At 40.3% G+C, this 19,366-nt stretch overlaps 1 protein-coding gene across 3 annotated transcripts in view; it reads right to left on the bottom strand.

Moving 5' to 3' along the window:
* Positions 1-19,366, bottom strand: part of mre11a (MRE11 homolog A, double strand break repair nuclease) — a 57,078-nt gene that overhangs the window by 11,567 nt on the left and 26,145 nt on the right. For all 3 annotated transcript variants that reach the window (XM_035528649.1, XM_035528650.1, XM_035528651.1), the window contains 6 exons: positions 16,735-16,815; positions 16,415-16,544; positions 15,942-16,045; positions 12,674-12,847; positions 346-405; positions 47-248 (listed from right to left, as the gene is read on the bottom strand). In XM_035528649.1, coding sequence (XP_035384542.1) covers positions 47-248; positions 346-405; positions 12,674-12,847; positions 15,942-16,045; positions 16,415-16,544; positions 16,735-16,815 — 751 coding nt within the window. The remainder of the gene's footprint in view (positions 1-46; positions 249-345; positions 406-12,673; positions 12,848-15,941; positions 16,046-16,414; positions 16,545-16,734; positions 16,816-19,366) is intronic.

The following is a 19,366-nucleotide window of genomic DNA, read 5'->3' as shown; positions in this document are numbered from 1 at the left end:
TCCAAGATCACCCCCCCCCCCCCCCCCAAAAAAGTGTGTGTGAGACCTCTTGCTCTTCCTCTTGTTGTTGTGTTTTGGCCTCTTCCCCCTCTGGCTCTAGAGCCACGCCCCCTTCCACGAACTGGTGGTTCTGAGATGGAGTCTTCATCTGACTCCATGGCAACATCAACAGGCTCATCTGACAGGTTGAAGTCATCGTCCCTTATGTTATCAGGCCGGTCCCTGTGGGCTTTCGCGCGGTTAATAGCCTAAACAAACCATATAACACTTACTGCTGTGTACAAGGAAGAAAAGAAGGCTCTCTGTGCGTGTGTGTGAGTGGTGGTGCATGTATGTTTAACTGACTTCTTGTACTTCTTCATCCTCCTCTGCAGTATTTCTTTTTGACTCCCTAAAGCGGCGAATCTGAGAATATACACACACACACACACACACGTTAGAATCCCTCTCAAAAAGCATGTTTACAGGCATAAAAATCAATTGCTCTATAACTCCCTGCAGGTGCTCTTCTGACCTATACTGACAGCTATTAATACATTTTTAAAAATCCCTTATTCTCAACCTTGTCGATACTGCGAAACTGCATCAATGCATAAAAGACAGATAAAGAGCAAAGCCATTAAAGGAGTTATCAAAAGGCTGGTTTGATCTGTTATTGTATCAGGCTGTTGGGGAGGATGGAAAAACAAGGTCAATTATGTGCCATTCATCATTCGTTCACCCAGGTGGGTTTACATTTTATTAAGTCCCAAAGTTCCAAATGGAAAAGTACACATGGTACAAGAGTGACATCCTACTGGTGCTGACATTTAATATATGAATGAGTGAGGGAGAGAGTGGAAGGGGAGAAAAGCAAAGGAAAGTAAGCACTTATCTTTTCATTCAGCACTATTCTACTTTCTCTCCTCACCATTTTCCGCCTGCCCCCCTAGAGTTCTTTGTGATCTTGGATATGAGTAAGTGGCCATATTAATATAACAAACAAAAAAAAAAAAAAAAAAAAGGTGAACAGGAGAGACAGTGAGCACAGTGACAAAAACCTATGATACGGTTGCTACGGGAGACAAGCATCACATGGAATGAAAACATACTTGAAGAGGTGAACGTAGCGGAATGAAATATGTCTCATCCTCACTTCAGACTGAATGCAAAGGCTAAGAATAAGACTGGATTAGTATTGTCAAAATACCAAAATCTATGTTTTGATATTAATACCAGGTCATAAATTTTGATAGTGAAACAATTTCACAGCATATGTTGTTAGGAAACCAGCTGCATTTCATAAATTGCCATACATTTCCTCAAATGTCATGATTGTGCTTTCTCTCACATCTGGACATTTTCAGTCAAAGCACAATTTTTTAGTACAGTGAGAACAACCCAACAGAATTAAAGCAATGGCATTCAAGGTAAAATGATAATAGACTAATCTGTGTTAATTAAAATAGCAGGATAATATCAAACTGTACAGTTACCTCGAATCTATTCTAAATCTTGATTGTGTAATCTTTTTTCCTCCAAGAAAACTATTGTCAACACAGCCTCTGAGCTTAAGTCTGAACAACTACTCCTTCTCAAAATTTAAACTAGATTATGGAGATAAATTCTCTCACAGCATAGGATCTAGCCTATTTAGTTGAGACACACTATACCTATAAACATTATGAGGAGGCTGATTAGATACAACCTAAATTAGACCCAAGTTATGTCATATTTCACAAAAAATAAAATAAAATGATGGCTTGATACAGTGGGTATGAAAATGTAAAATGGCCAAATCGTTCCAAATAAAATGATGTTTGCGACTTTGCTATAGAGAGATACACATGTTCATTAATTCACTTCTGCTGTGGATAAGGTAATGATGAATTAACTTGCTTGTTAGCTTGGTTCACATACATCATCAAAAAGTCTCTCTGACACTGTTATTTGCATATGATCTCATGAACAATCCTATTCAGATTATATTAGTTTATGAGGGGGACATTTGTAACAAGACATTTCACACATCTCAGTTATGAAACTCATGTATCTGGAAAATCAAAATTACGAGTGAGGATCTATGGTGTTTTATTTTACTATGAGCCTGGATATTTGTGGAAGATTGAACATAAACAATAATTTACAGTTATATTATCTTAACAGCAATTAACATTAGATATTTAAGGAACTGACAGTGATGAAACTATTAAGTAATGATGCACACCAGCTGCTGTGATTATAAACGCCCCTTTAATAAGCCTGCAGGACCTCACTTTTCTCGTTGATTGTAGTTTCTTTTTCTTCCATATAACTGGCAAGAACATCAGAGGAGCCAAGCACCTGCTATGGGTGGGGAAAAAAACAAAAACAGTCACTCAAGACCAACGTGGACACTGCCTATATTGATTATGATTCAATGCCCCACACAGGTTTCCTGGAATTCTTTAGGCTATATAACAAACAGGACTCCAAGAGCCTTCATCAATGGGGCTGTAGAAGACAACCCTAGAAGCCAACTTGGTCAATATCACGAGTCACCATCAAGTGCGGGATTTACTAAGGAGATACCCTGTCCCTGCTGCTGTTCTGCATTGGCCTGAACCTTAGTGAAATAATCACCAAGAGTGTCTATGGATAACAGCTACCCTCAGCCACCTCCTGTACATGGATGACATCAAGCTGTATGCCAGAAGTGAATGAGACATCAAAACACTCATCCATCTCTCCAAGATATACAGCGATGACATCGGAATGTAATTCGGACTGGATAAGTGTGGTTGGATAGTTACAAGGAGAGGGAAGGTGGCTAGAACAGAGGGGGTCACACTACCAGAAGGTAACAGAACAGATGTTGAGGGCAGCTACAAGTACCTTGGAATCCCACAGTCAAGTGGAAATCATGAAGGGGCCACAAGGAAAGCAGCTACAGGCAAATTCCTACAAAGAGTGAGGCAAGTACTGAGAATTCAGCTGAATGAGAGAAACAAGGTCCAGGCCAACAACACCTGTGCTCTCATCAGATACCCTGCTGGCATAATAATCTGGTTTGAGGAGATAGAAGCCACTGACATCAAGACAAGGAAACTCTTCATAAATGCATGGAGAGGTTTCATCCCAAATCCAGCACTCAGACTGTACACTATGTGGAAGGAAGGGGACAGCGGACTAATGAGCGTCAGAGCCACCATCCATGATAAAACCACCAAGACACAGAAGTACACCAAGACAATGGCTCAAAATGATGAAGTGCTTAGTGAGTACCTCAGACAGCAGAAACCTGAAGAGGATGGAAATGAGGAGGCGCAGGGACCATCATGGGAGGAAACTCCCCTGCACAATATGTACCAATGGCAGATAGTGGAAGTGGCTGATATTGAGGAATCCTACCAATGGCTGGAAAGGTCTGGATTGAAAAACAGCACAGAGGCACTAGTCATGGCAGCACAGGAATAAGTACTGAACACAAGATTAATAGAGGCTGGAAACTACCACACCAAGCAGGACCCCAGATCCAAGCTGTGCAAAGATGCCCCTGAAACAATCCAGAACATAACAGCAGGATGCAAGATGCTAGCAGGCAGGACATACATGGAACGCCACAACCAAGTGGCTGGTATAGTGTACAGAAACATCTGTTCTGAGTATGAGCTGGAAGTTCCAAGGTCTAAGTGGGATATACTACAAATACAAAGGTGGTGAAAAATACTAAGATCCTGTGGGACTTCCAGATACAGACAGACAAGATGGTAGTGGCTAATCAAGCAGACATAGTAGTCGTGGTTGCCATGTTAATCAGAGCACTTCGGGCTGTTACCCCAAAACTGGGAGAATAGTTCCCAGAAACATCTAAAATTTAGTTCCAGAAGAGTGTACAAATCAATTACCATACTCAGACAAGTTCAATGTAAAGCATTTTATTCAAGCTGTAATGCTAAAACAATGCAATGTTATTCAGTTTTTGTCATGTAAATTTAAATAACTCTATGTTCAGTCCCTACAGTAACAGAATGGATGTAATTGAGTAACAGAATTCAGCAGGGAACTATAAAATAGAACAAGTTTGTTGGTTTTGCTTCATTGACTGTTAGATGGAATAAAAGATTGTAAACACCGTTTAACAAATAACTATAAATTAAGTCAAATAATAAGTAGCAATCATATACTAAAAGAAGACCTTTTGAAACCTTAACAAGCATAAGAACAAAATGTAAAAAACACAAGTCACTAAAAATGTATGTCCCATTGACTGGTTTTTACCCTCAATACCCAGATGAAGACATGCATACAAAATCCATGGCCACAGCCAGACCCTTCGCAGTTCACCTGCAGATGTCTTTCTCTTCATTTTGAATTGGTCCACCTCATCCTCTGCTAATTTCTTTTTATGTTTGTTGTGTGTGCTCCCTCTTCTTCTTTTCTTCATCAAGGTACATGTGGTATCTCTGTCTTGCACAGCCAGTAGACTGTAGTAGACAGTCATCCTTATATTAGCTATACCATCCACATACTGAAGGCGGTCTACCATTAACTGCTAGGCATACAATGTTCTCTCTGTCATGCTTGCCACCATCTTTCCATAGAAAACTGGCCATGGGTCAGTGGGTGAAGCTTTTGGATGATTTCACAAAGATCTCTGAGTAGATGCTCCTTTGGCCAGCTGTGCAGGGAAGGTAGTGTCCAGTCCATAGCGATGCATTCCACTGTCAAACATCTCTGCCCAAAGAGGAATTAAACTAACCACTGCTACTTATATTATTTGCATTACTTATATTGAGTAAATAACAATATAAGTTTCATTATAATAATTTTCATGCCATCTGTGAAGCTTTGTTTACTCTTAGTGTCCATGGAAACAACCAACACTGCCTAACTGCATAAATCATAAATGTTTAGACACACTTAATATCTGGTTATTTGTGAAGCTATGAATATATACAATTAAAAATATATTGCTGTATTTTCTTTCAAATGTGGTCTTGGATTTGGCCTCAGATATCTGGATTTGGTAGTTATAAGGTACTTGAGGCAGTGCTGAGACAGAGGCACAGGGGCAGGTCTGCGTAGGTGTGTGTGTGTGTGTGTTCAGTCATACTTCTTGCTTTGCTTTCAACAACATCAAGCTCACATAGCCTGTGCTTTCTCACACACTGGTAAACATTTTCGCTGCGCTGGTTGCCTGATTTAAATGCCATGAAAATCACTGTGCTTGTATAAATCAATTTATTTTTAGAAATTCTCAATTTTTATATTTTATAAAACAAAATAGGGCCAATAGTCTCAAAACACATATTTCTCCATATTCATTTCTCCTTCCATACTTATACAAACCTGGAAATTCCATACTATTCCCACAGAAAAAAAGGAGTTCTTTAGAGTAGCATTAATTAGACACACTGTATGTGTGGTGTGCGTGTGTGTGTGTGTGTGTGTGTGTGTGTGTGTGTTTGTGCGCACACATGAATGCATGGATGCATGCTGAATGCATGGACACATGCTGAAATTCATCTGTGCTGTGAATCACAAAAGGAGGATTGTCCTCCAGTACAGATTACTTCTATAATTACTGTAATTACTATCTAAATCATTGACAAACATTAGACAATTCAATTTTGGTGCAGTGTTTGGCAGCAAGTATTCCTTAGACAAGTAAAACACCATGTTGAAACAGCAGTGATGCCTGCGTGAGCAAACTGACATTCAACAATAAGTTAATTTTGACCTTTCAAGTGTAAATCCATTCAGTGAATGGCCTATCTGGTAATCACTTAAACATGAAAACACCACAGTAGCAAGGACTAATTCAGCTGCATGTCCAAGCCAAACCATCGCTCAAATCATTGACAGCTGTCTGCAGAGTTATGCAGGATTTAAAACGTCAATGAAACACGAGTGCACAACAATCTGTGCTAGAAACATTCTTCCATCACAGAAAGCTCAGTTTCTGCTTATATGTTGGCCATTCTGCAGCATAGATGTTTTGTCGCTTGTAGTGCTTACCATAAAGCTATATTGCACTTTGTTTATATACTTATGTATATACAAGTTTATTTCTTGTAGAATTTGTATCATTGGGAGTGTTTCCACAGGACTTGAATTGGCATTAGTAATAACCTACACTTGCAAACCTGGGTTTTGAATCCAAGTCTTCTTTGTTCTGTGAGTATGTAGCATGGAGGAAGAGGCATACAAAGTATAAGGGCGACTGCCCAGGGTGAGACACACCATCAACCACGAATACATCCAAGCATTGCTCCTACAGATGAGCTGATGTGCCTCAGACAAATGGGCGACATGGTCACTATGAAAGCAGAGGAGATGCCATGGCAGGATAAGCCGTTCCATGGACTGTACCAATGACAGATTGCAGTGGTGACTGACATAAGATGATTTGACCAGTGGATTGAAAAGACAGCACAGAGGCTCTAATCAATCATAGTAGCACAAGATCAAGTACTAAGTGAGTCAATCGAAGAAGGGGTGTATCACACCAAACAAGACTCAAATGGCAGACTCTGAGACAAACAAGCACCTAGTAGCAGGATTTAGGATGCTGGCACTGAAAGGCAACCAGTTGGCAGGGTCATATGTCCAAATGGGAGGAACCACACAGGGCGCTGAAGAACATCAAGGCTAAGATCCAGTGAGACTTCCAGATCCAGATAAGTAGTTTCAAAACATCATGATAGTAGATAGAAAAAATGCAGTAAACAGCAGTGATGATATAGGAGGAAGTCCCAAAGGAAGGAATACAAAAAGTCTGAAAAATTCCAGGAACTGAACAAAGAAATAGAAAAATGTGGAGGATAAATCAAGGCTGTCCCAGTGGAGCTGTGACCCCTAAGCTGGAGGAGTGGTTCCAACAGATCCGAGTGTCATGGTCTGCAGGACCCACACCACCAAGAAACAAAGCCACATGCATCCTCCAACCAACCTGGGGCTGTCCATGGTACTCAACATAAGATGAAAGCTTTCAGCACCAATGTTTTGGACAGCCCTTGCCATTTGATTCAGAGGTGGAAGCCGGATCACTACGGGAAGTGCATAATGCTGACACCTGTGTGCACTATCCAGCTGCTCCCCAACTCCATAAAAGATTTTACTCCCAAGGCAGATGGGTAAGTGCAGACTCCAGCAGTTACCTACTTTGTGTCTTTGTATTTCCAGTGGGGACTATGCCACTACCACTGGTTGCAGCCACTATCCAGGAGGGAGGGTTTCCCCCAAAAGAATCAGCCCTGTGTTCATTTTTTCAGTCTGAGTTTGTTCTTACTGATTTCTTTTCTGTTGTGGCTGCCTGCACAACCTGTACTGAAACCCAAACCTAATAAAAGGTTAACCCCATCGGGACTCTTGTCTTTTCCCATGTCATGTCACAGTTGTACTGCTAAGACAAGGCTAGACATCAATCTTAGTTAAGAGGTGCTGTGGGATCCCAATTGCTGGTTTGATCCCCATCCCTGGCTGGGAGTCCAAGAGAGCATAATTGGCCTTGCTCTCTGGGTGGGTGAGGGTTGAAAATGAAACGGATAAATCAGACATCTGATTCATTTGTCCAAAATAATAGGTTCAACTCAAACTTACCATCACTAATAGAGTCTAACAGGGTTAGGGTTAAGGTTAATAAACATTTTATTATCTAGAAATAAGGCATTTGTTTTGCGTAAATAATTTAAATATTCATTGAATTCAGAAACCAATTGCACATTTGGATGCATCAAACGTTTTAAGATACTTCTGCAACTGCACCTAGTGTGTCTCTGCCCAGTTGGCCATATACTGCATCCATCAGTTGCACTGAAAATCTGCAATTGCTGACCAAAAATGATAGAAAGCGCATAATTTTGGATTACATTAGGTATAGGAATAACCTCCAGTTCTGAACAAAGCATGAGTCTGTAGATGTGTTAAAATTTCCCTTTCAACATTATCTCAATTTTACTTTCCTCCATTTAAATGGCATAGAAAATTAGAGATGGAATTGATCCGATATCACGTATCGGAATCAGGCCAATATTAGCCAGAATACTGGATTTGATATTGGTGAAGAAATTTTTAAGGAAACCAATCTGATAACATCTCAAATCCATCCTGAAAACTCCACAGCAGTGCAGTGCAGGTTTGTGCAGGTTTGTGCACAGTTCATATACAGCTGCAGAGTTGAACTGTTGCATTTTCTTCCCCTTTAATGATTACAAACTATTATTTTCAAATGTAAAATATCCATGCACTCAAGTGATTTCCTTTGTTATAATTTTGATAACCTAGTTTTGAGAACAGGTTACCTGCCTTTTAGTAAAAGCATTTAAACGAGACAAAACAGCATTTTAGGACTGTTCACTGCCATATACTTGACCAACGGTGATCTGTTCATTAATCTGTTCTTTAAAAAAGGATGACCTTTCCTGTTTGACTATGAAGTAAAGGTAAGTCAAGGTCAGGGAAATGAGAAAGAGCAGCAGAAACCTGATAAACAGAGCTGGAGAGAAATAACAGCCAAACTAATGAATACTTATGTAACCAAACTAATGAAGCACACAAATTCATGAAGTTAATTGCTCTGTGGCTTTAGTGTGTTCAAACTGCATGAAAAAAAATGGGAAAAAATGCTGTTTTCTTTTAACCTGTTGAGTTTTAAGGTCGACTTGATATTCTAAATAGGCCTATGAAGCTGGAGAACAACCTAACTTCAAATGTTCACAGATTTCTTTAAAGCATAAGAAATAACCTTCTTGTAAGCATCAAATTTCTGTTGGTTTATGCAGAGCTCAAGTGAAGAGCGAGTCCTAGTAGAGGTAGTCTCTCTCTGTCTGCTCACTTAGTGCCTGGTGTATGTCTTGTGTGTAGCAGGTAAAACAGCAAGTTACTGCTGAAAGTCACAAAAACAGTTATAGGGTTACGTTGATGTGGAATTACAGCTGCATTCAGCAATAAGAAAAATATTTAGAAGAACTATAGTGTAAATTTCAGGAGTGAATGAGGCAACAGTACTGTGTAGAGACAGGCAGACTGTGTGTGTGTGTTCGCAGGCGTGTGCGCTGAGGGTGAGTACAATAAAGCTGAGAACCATGCAGGTAATGACCAAGACAATAAAGATTGTCTAGGTAAGAGACTGACTGACTGTAAAGCAATACAAAGGAAAAAGGGGAAAAGCTGTCTTAGTCCTGTAAACAAAGTTTTTTATTTTTTAGAATTTTATTTATTTTGGTCATATCGATGCATGACATCTGTAAAATGGCATATATAAAATACATCTCACAAAACAATTCCTCTAAATTGCTAAACCCTAGGCCCACGGTGGTTTTAAATCAGAAAGTATCAGCTGATATCGATATCAAGTGACATTGAAACGCAAGTTATTGATGTCGGATTGGTACCAGGAAAAATAAATAAATAAATAAATAAAAAATTTGCCATCTCTAATGAAAATACATATAAAAAGTCCATTTCTGCTTCATGAATGATGCAGCATGTTTATGTTAAACAGTAAGATACAAATACCATCTGTGCTTCAGATGGCAATCCCTTTAGATGCATGTTCTCTGTTGCGCAGCTGCGTTTACTCATTTGGTTAATCAGTGTTGATTGCTTTGTGTATAGTGGACATAGAAGCATTAATACCTCTGGAGATGCGCTTGTAGCCTTGTTATTGCCCATGGTTTTCTAAAGTTTTGCTTCTCAACTGGTCTGACAGTTTTTACCTCACCTTTTGTTTCTCCATGCTCAGTGTGGTACACACAGGCACAAAACACAAAGATTGACTGTTTTATTGGAATTACAGGAATTCAGTTTAAAATGGAGAAAAGCTATGGTATCTATATTTCCTATACCTGTAACTTATCAAAGGTGTATTTAATTACAAATGAAAGGAAATTATTCCAAACCAATTATCTCTTACAATTTCTAAAGTGTGCCAAAAATATAGCACATCCATTATCAGAGTTTTGGGTCCGTGTCTTGATGGGGAAAATAAGCCATGCCTTTTTCCCTCATATTTCCTTTGAGATGTTCCAGTAGAATGAAAGAAAATGCATATGGTAATAAAGCATTTTAATTTCCACAATTTTAAGGAAAATCTGATGTATTATCTGGAAAAACCACAAAGGAAACAAGTTCTAGTAATGACTGTAGGTCTTTTGCTCACAAGGTAAAACTATAGACAGCTGTGCCACTATGATTTTATCAGAATATTAATGATTGAGCCATTGTGTTGCTTGCACCTTTCTACCATGTTCTGTAATAAAACCTTTATAATATCATAATAGAAACATACATCAAGATTCTGGTTAAATGGTATTTTTATTTCTACTTTCACTGGTTAATGTTCACAATAATATGTAAGGTTCCTTTTGGTATAATATGAAGATAATTGCACAGTCGAATGAAAAGTATCAGGTTTCCATAAGATATTCTTTTAGCATAGCATTCTGCTACTCAAAAAACATGGGTTTATTAACCTTGATATATATATTTGAAAACAGCTGCTAATTAATTTTTCAATGGGGTCTAGCATATTCACATGTGCACACACGCTGGCACACATTCCCATCAAGGGCTTTTCAGGGGTGAACAGAAAAACTGCAGCCTGAGCAGAGAGCTGCCAGAAACCCATAACTCAGTTATGTTACCTGTCAGTAACAGGTGGAGTTACAGCAACTCACCCCCCCCCCCCCCCCCCCCCCAGCCCCATGAGAAAATGAGAAAACCCCACACGCATAGTAGTTGAGTTACAGTACAGTACTGTTATGGCACAGTTGCTATGGGAGATGAGCATAATCAAACAAGCTACTGAATCGTGATTTGGTGTGGGTATGTGGCTGAACTTGCGCATGATTGTGTCTGTGTAAACTCAGCAGTGATTTCCATAAAGGGCACATTGCTCCACAGCCAAGGATGAATGGCGTGAGTAAGTGTGGCCACAGAAAAGAGCAGTAAGCTCTGTGCCTCCTGTCCTGAAGCACAATGCACAGTTACATGCACAGTTACATATGAACCAACAAAAGTCACTATTACCAGATAAATACACAGTGAATGTCTACAGGAAAGAAGAGGGAGTTTCAAGAGTGACAAGTGTGTGTGGGCTTTGAAACCCTGCAGTGTGGCCCACCCTCTAGAAAAGTTCTCTGACGCAAGCCTGCTGCCCTGGAAGCTAGGTGTACCTGTCAGGGTAAAGTGAAAAAAAATCTACCATCGTTTGGTGCCTCATCCCCTTTAAAAACACACACCTCAATCGTTATAAATTTTATTTAAAAAGTATCTACTAGTCCTATCTTAACCTTGAATAAGGTCAGCAAAAGCCTTTTTTAAGCGCAAAGCACAAAAGGCCCATTTTCCCATCTTAAAATACCAGATGCAGTTGGCGCCTGCACTGGCATTGCGCAGGAGAACGCATTAGACACAAACTGAGAAATTCAAAGGGTTCAATGTCATTAAGGATTCTGTGAGAAGAGCTTAAAGCAGAAAAATTAACAGGAGACCATGACAGACTAAGGGGAGGTTAACATGCCCATGCTATTACCAGGGTTCAAAGACACATTTCACATGCGACAGATGAAAGCTCATGTTCTGAGACAATGCACACCCATTCACGGGCACAAAGTGATCTATTTCTTGAAACCTGCTTAAACTCGGTGAATAGAGAGACACGCACACACCAATGTTGAGCTTTATCAAAACATAATTAGCTTCCATTAAAAGTCCCCTCACGTCTTCTTTCCCTATCCGGGCCTTTGCACCCAACACCCACCCTCACTCCCAGGGTTCTACCTTCAGGCTTCAGCATCTTCTTTCCACTCCATCATTGCTTCTGCTTACAAGCTCACTTCGATCATTTTTTCTATTCATCTGTCTGACTCATCTGTTCATACATCCCCCCCCCCCAAACACCACCACTAATATCAATTAAAAACTCCAAAATCCTGTCCTGTTTGTTCTTTCCTCTTCCTTCTCAATAACGTCAGGAAGTAAGAAATTCAGGACCGTTCACTAAGGTTTTCTAAAAAACAAGGAGGTCCTTACCAAGTTTTTAAACACAGAACCACTGGGCCATTCTGACACAATCTGATGGGCAGTGTTAGAGCTGGCATGTGTGAATTAGAAGGATTAGGACTTATTTGACACTACCAATCCCCCTACTGGAGTATGGTGTAAGCAGTTGGCTGCTGCTTCTCACTGGTGCGTTGAGTGGGTGTAAAAGCTTCGTGTTGTGTGTTCACTGTAATGTATCCTTGGGTACTGGGAAAGGTGCTATGTAAGTGTAACGTCACATCACCGTGTGAATATCCTGTACATTTACGTTACGTTCCGACTTCTGTCGCCATCAGTTAAGTGGCCTTTGAACACAAAACGGCAACTCATGTCATTCTCATCTCTACAGAGATCCTGTGAATGTGATGCAAGCCCTTTGAAGCAGACAAATTCATCATGAAATGCTGCATTTTAGACAGACTCTTCTGAAAGCAACAACACTGATCAATAAGTCAGAGGATTGCGCTCGCTAAAAGACAGCAGTCATTATCGGTAATTGGAAGAGCGGGAAAACCCTATGCCTGCGTTAGCAGTGCTGAAAGCCAACATGTCATAGAGCAGATTTGGACCGAGCGCGTGCCGTGATTTGGATCAGCAAAATGAAAGCCACAATCTCCCTACTACAGCTTCCACTCCACTACCCTCACCCCCTCAACCCCACACTCACCTCCTCGTCGATCTTCTCCTCGCTGGCCTCCACATGCCGCTCTCGGAGGTAGCGCTGCGTTTTCTCCAGCTGATAACTGATGAGCTCCTCAATGGCGTCGCGCTCCTCTTTATCCACAAACTCCTGCACCGCCTTCCCCATGCCCTGCTCCGTCAGCAGGGACAGCTGCATGTTCTACACACACACAAAACCAGGGTTACTCAACGACTGGGCCCTGGGACACAAGTGGGAGGCAAAGTGCCCTCTAGTGGTCAGCAGTCCAGTAGAGTACTGGACCAGTGACAGCACTCTTTGTAAAGATCTTAGAGGAGAAAAAGTTTACTTAATAAGCAAGAGGCTCTCATGTGTTCAGAAGGTAAACAATAAAAAGATCAATAGAGATGTGCCATTAAAAAGTATGAGGGTTACCACAGGTGTAGATAAGAAAAATTACTATTTCTATGGCTACTCAGAGTACTTTAAACTTAACAAGGGAGGTGATGACACTGAACCAAAAACCCAATGTGAGGAGTCTGGTTTGACCCAAATGGGGTATTAAAACCCTTCAATCTAAAAGGGGCCTCTGAAAGCCAAACACTGCGGAAAGGTTGTGGAGTCGCTTTCGCCAAAAGAACCACAGACATCACTTCCCAAGCACAGCTTGACAGCTGTTTGGCTTGTAGCAGTGGGGAAGCCTTCATCATCACCAAGGAGATGATGGCTAATGGTATGTGCTGCAAGGCCATCGAGGAATCTCATGGAAAAAAAGATACCACTTCCAAATTATGCCAAACTAAAGTGGAAATAAATGATGAATCAGGTATCAAGCATGTGGATCACTCACAGATTAATAAGTGTTTTTTCAGCTTCTATTCCAAGGTTTTTGATAACACAAGCACCTGCAAAAACTTGATGGTCCATTTTCTACAGCAGAGCTTCTTGCTATGGTGAAGTATTTGCAAAATGGGCAATGTCCTGTCCGTGATGGGTTGCTTAGTTAATTTCTTAAGAAATTTGGTTATTCTATATCCTTTATAGTCCCACTCCATTTGACGTCTCATATATTAACACTAGATGCAGAGAAGGCATTTAACCAGTGGAGTGGGATTGCCTTTCTGGTCTAGTCCAAAATTTGTGAGATGGATTGACATTTTTTATGCTTCACCTTTGCAGAAATTTATACAAATAATAGTTTATCTTCTTTTTTGGAACGTAGAACAAGGCTGGGGTGTCCTTTGTCACGTCTTTTGGTTGCCCTGGCCATTGAACCACTGGCTGTAATGTTACATAATAAGCACACAATCAGAGATGCATAGGGGAGAACTAGAGCACAAGGTCTCTTTGTATGCAGACAATAGGCTTGTATACTTGTCTGATCCTTTGGCTATCTTACCAAAGCTACTTACATTTATGGCATTTGGCAGATGCTCTTATCTAGAGTGTCTTACAAAAGTGCTTTGTCATTTACTCAATTTGCATGTTGAACAGCTTTGAGAAAATACCTGGATACAAAATCAACACAGAGAAGAGTGGACTCATGCCCACAAATCAGGTGATCCAGTCAGCCGCACTGTTTCCATTCAAAGTGATTCAAGCTTCATACAAGAAGTTTGAATATCTAAGGATCTGGGACATAAACTGAAGAATATTTATGAAGCCAAATTCCCTGTCATAAGCAGCCTGAAACAAAATCGTGAGTGATGGAATACACTTCCTTTATTGCTAGGGATGAATATTAATAAAATCAACAACACCTACATTTTCATCTTTATTCCAAAATATTCCAATATTCTTAACAAAACCCTTTTTTGCACATTGATAAATTAATTGTGGTACTTAAACGGAATTTTTAAAAACCACTAGAGTTCATAAAAGAGTACTGCGAAGACAACGTTCGCATGGTGGTTTGTCATATAACGCTGGATTGATTCCTAAAATAATCAAGATAACTCTACATGTTATCATCATTTAGCTTTGGTTCACAACAATTTTTTTACATGCCATAATCTTCCCATGCTCATGTCTATTTCCAGATATACAACCAACCCAGTTGTGAAACACTTAGAAATGTTCTTTCGCTTCAAGAACCCTCAATACATGCTCCCATAAACAAAAACAAACGTTCACTTCCACAGTAATTGACAGGGCTTATAAATAGTGGGTGGGAACGGATTCCATATAGTAAAACATTTCCTTTATGAATAACAACAGATTTGTATAATTTTTTTCAGGTACTTACAGCTTCGTAGTTTTATTTCATTTCATCACACTACTCCCAGTTTCCAACCATATCATCTAAACCTCTTCAGGATGGTATTCTTGAAAATCACCCCAAACTCAGTATAATTGGCAATGTATATTCTACAGTTAATTTAGGAAATCTGGAGCCTCTAAATGTATTAAAACAACAATGGGAAGAGGATTTAGATATACATATATCTGGGGAAACATGGGAAGGTGTCTTATGCAGAATACATTCCATTTCAATCTGCCAAATATATATATTGTGATACACTTTAAGGTTATCCACCGTTTACATTGGTCTAAACTTCTTACAAAATATTGACCCCATGTCCGATAGGTGCAAAACAGATCTAAACACCTTTGCACAAATGTTCTCGTCATGCTGCAAACTATCATCATTTGGGAAATCAATATTCACTTTCCTCTCAGAAGTTGTGGAGACCTTTATTGAGCCATCTTCACTTGTAGTGGTATTTACTTTTTTATTTTATTATTAGAGTGACATCACAGCATGTTTGTATAAACACTTCAGCCAAGCCTATGTCATCTTTCCATTTAAGCAGCACGTCATCTTGCCAGGAAGGCTGCAAAAGCTAACTCCCCACCTACATTTAACCACTGGGTTAAAGATCTGATGTACTATTTGACTTTAGAAGAAACACTGCTATACTACAAGTGGTGATGGTGCAGGATTTTACTGCAGCCTGTCTGGCAGCCTGTTATTACTTTTACTGTTATGTGGAAAAGATATGGATCTATCGATATCGGAATATAAGATTGTATGACCACTACAACTACTAGCAAGATGGTGGTTTTGTTATTATTATTATTATTATTATTGTTACTGAGCTCAGCTACTCATTTATTTGCTTGCTGAGATATCTGAGATGACAGGGTACAATGTGGGTTGGGGGATTCTGTTTTGTTCGTTATTTCTACCCCCCCCCTCTTGTTCTCTTTTTTCCAATTTCTTTCCAACAAACTGATCAAAACTAATTAAAAAAAAAAAAAGACACATGGAAATGGCACACACATTCATACACACCTTTTCAGCAGTCTGAAAATACTCCTTGACAAGATCCTCCACTCGCAACTGCAGAACTTCAGAGGACGGGCGAGAGAGGAGTGCCTCAAAGTCTATGCCCTCGTCTACAACACACACACCCACACACAAACTTAGGCAAAATGCCATCATAAACAGAAGCAATAATCTTGCAATGAAACAACCAGGTCTTTGTTAACAGCCTGAATTTGTACTGGTAATTGGAAGTGGAATAGACAGCAACAGCACAGCGAGTGACGCTACAGGCCATTAACATTCAGCTGGCATCAGACCAGGACAAGCACCCTGACTTGCATAAGAGCCCTGCTGTGTTCTGCAAACCCATATTAATATTAAAACACACACAGTTTAGGTTAATTATTTTGTATGTGCACACATCTGCGCGTGATCGCACACACACGTGTTATACATGCTTTGAACTCACCGAAGAGTGTGTGTGTGCATGCACGACTTGCCTCTCATGCCATCCTTGGCTTCTCTCTGTCTGGTGAAGTGTAGGAGGTCTTTGGGGTTTGCCACTCGGTCCACAAACTTCTGACTGAATCGCATAGTATTAAAAGACTCGAACCCCCCACTATAGTCAACCTGAAAGAAAGATGGAGAGAAACAAACAAGCTCAAGAGAGTGCAAGTGATCTAGAGAATCAACACTGTAAATCCATAGCATCATATCACAGTCAAATAATGTAATGCTCACTCACACACAACAGTGACATGCTTTGTGTGTGTGTGTGTGTGTGTGTGTGTGTGTGTGTGTGTGTGTGAGAGATACACACTCGCAGTCTGATGAGAGGCTTCTCAGGAGTTTGTGGGTTTCCAAGTCTCTCCTTCTCTGCTTCCTCCAACATCTCTTCCACCTAACCAATACAAACAACATTAAAACACCCTGACCCAACAGCCAGTTCATTCTGGATGCTCTGTGTCCAGGGCTGTGCGATAAAATTCACTGACCCTTTCTAATAAATAACAATAAACAAAAAAAAAAATCCATTATTCCAGGGCTAACTGTACACCTAACTGGTGAGTCTGTTCACTTATTTATACTCTTGTACTAATCACTACACATCTCATTTTAAAATAAACTGCAAAGAATGATTTAAAGCAATATTTCATAGCAGCTAATTTTGCTGGCCTCACAGTGTCAGAGAGAACATGCTAATTTAGTTCTTCTGCATGTTTTACTTCCAGGAACATTTGACTCGAGGTTTAGAGAGCCAAATATTGACATTTCTCGTCTCAAGTCACCATGTGCTCAGATATGATGGAGCAATGGTAGGACATATTTATCTGTAGATTTTTCATTAGGTGCTAGATCCTTCATTAAATCTGTTCAGTCCATAAGCAACCCATAAGCAACCACACAAATAGTGGTAACCGTGGAAATGGTGATGAATTCACTTTTTTGTGTACAGAGACGCATGCTGAGGACTGAAGCATATGCACTTACGCACGCACACGCACACACGCGCACGCACGCACGCGCACACACGCACGCACACGCACGCACGCGCACGCACGCACGCACGCACACACACGCACACACACGCACACACACGCACACACACGCACACACACGCACACACACGCACAATCCAATGGTCATCATCTCCTTACTGAAGTGCTTCTTTTGGTGAAGCCTAGGTTAGACTTTGGCAAGCATTCAACTGCTTAACAGGGCGCAGACATACAGGGGGCACACTCAGCTCATGTGGGGTATTCACACATGCACTCTCTCTCTCTCAAAAACACACACACACAAAAGGTTCAAGAAAGTGCGCAAGACGGCCCCACGCGCAGCAAGCACACAGCACGATGATCATTAGAAAGTCAAAAATCTTACAGTAGCCATGTAACTGTGGGTTGCAGCTCTTAATTTTTTTACATTGTGTATTTAAATAATTAAATAAAAGAATGAATGAATGAACGAATGAATGAACGAGGACAGTGGCAGCACATCAGTATCCAAGTTAGCACTGCCTGCAGGCTTTGTGTTCTCCCTTGGGAAAGAGCCCGATTTAGTGCCATATTTTTCACTAATCATCTGCCTAAAATGGTCAAGGCTGAGCTGTGTCATGTCAACTAAGCCTTTGATACAAGCTTAATAAACAAGAATTTCTCACTGAGTGTTAGTGTGCTAAATATATTGAAAGTTTCACTGAGGTTTTCAGAGAGCTACTGAGAAAGCATGCACCAAAAAGCAAGCAGCATCTCCTCTCTCCATCTCTGACTGGCCTGGCACAGAGCTGCTGGTTAGCAGAGCTTGTGCTGAGAGCCTACTTCCTGGCCATGCCCACATGCCTTTGTGTCACCAATTATTTATTTTTGCCTAAATTATAGATAAATGCCAACTGTAATTGAGGAAAAAAAAATGGCTTGACGTAAAAATCCAAATTTATATAAAAATCAATTATAAAGTTTTAGGGAAAAAGCTTTAATATTCAACCCAATACGTCAGATTTACCAGTTAAATCACATCCTCAAAAGCACCAAAAAGCAACCAAGTTCTAAACGTCAACCTTTCAAAAACTGGTTATTTAATTAGATGGATCTAACCCTGAATGCTGACCAAAGCAATCTTTGAACAAATGGCCCATGACCTCAACACTTTAATACTTGTCTACAACACGTGTAGACATCTGCCTGGCTTCTGCGAACGATATGCGAATTACATAGAACACAAACAACTGCAGGCGCCACGTGAAGGCTTCGTCCATCGGGTCAAACACAAGGCAGCTGGGCGAACCCCACGAACAACGCTGCATGAACAAGTCTGTAATTGGCTGTTGCAAAAGCGGCACTTATTCATTTAAATGACATTCAGATGATTTTGAGGAGCAGCTCTCAAAGGACTTTCTCCTTTCCTTTTCTCATTGTAAGTCTGAAACACTACAAGCAGCTTCTGCGTCCTTGGATTCCAACATTTGTGTACATGCTAGGAACGCTTGCATCATCATAGCTGCTAAAGTTGCAGGCACTCTGCAATGGACAGTCTACATTTAATCATCACGTAACTTACTGTGAATTTCTTATAGCACATACTGCAGTAATGAAACACTCGTATGTGACCACCAGAGAGCTTGTAGGCTTGCAACCCTTGAAAATTTATTTTGGTTGGAAGTACCTAAATCATCACTCTGGCAACTTCAATTTCCAAAACTAATTATAGGATTGTTGCTGGGTAATACTGTGCACTGTTTACTTCAGCTCCTATTTTGTTTAAGCTCTGGGCAATATCAGCAGTATTAATAAAATACTGAATCTATCCTGTAGGAACAGCACTGGGGTCTTGCTCAGCAAGCAGCTGGGATCAAACCCACGGCTTACTGAACGTCTACATCAATTAGTTTTTTTGCCAGCTAAGATGTTTTCCGAAGCGAAAAGGAGAGTCAACTCTTACCAGTGGAGTAT

Source organism: Electrophorus electricus, chromosome 7 (genome assembly GCF_013358815.1).
Source record: "Electrophorus electricus isolate fEleEle1 chromosome 7, fEleEle1.pri, whole genome shotgun sequence".
Lineage (NCBI taxonomy): Eukaryota > Metazoa > Chordata > Actinopteri > Gymnotiformes > Gymnotidae > Electrophorus > Electrophorus electricus.
This window is presented reverse-complemented; position numbering and strand designations above follow the sequence as displayed.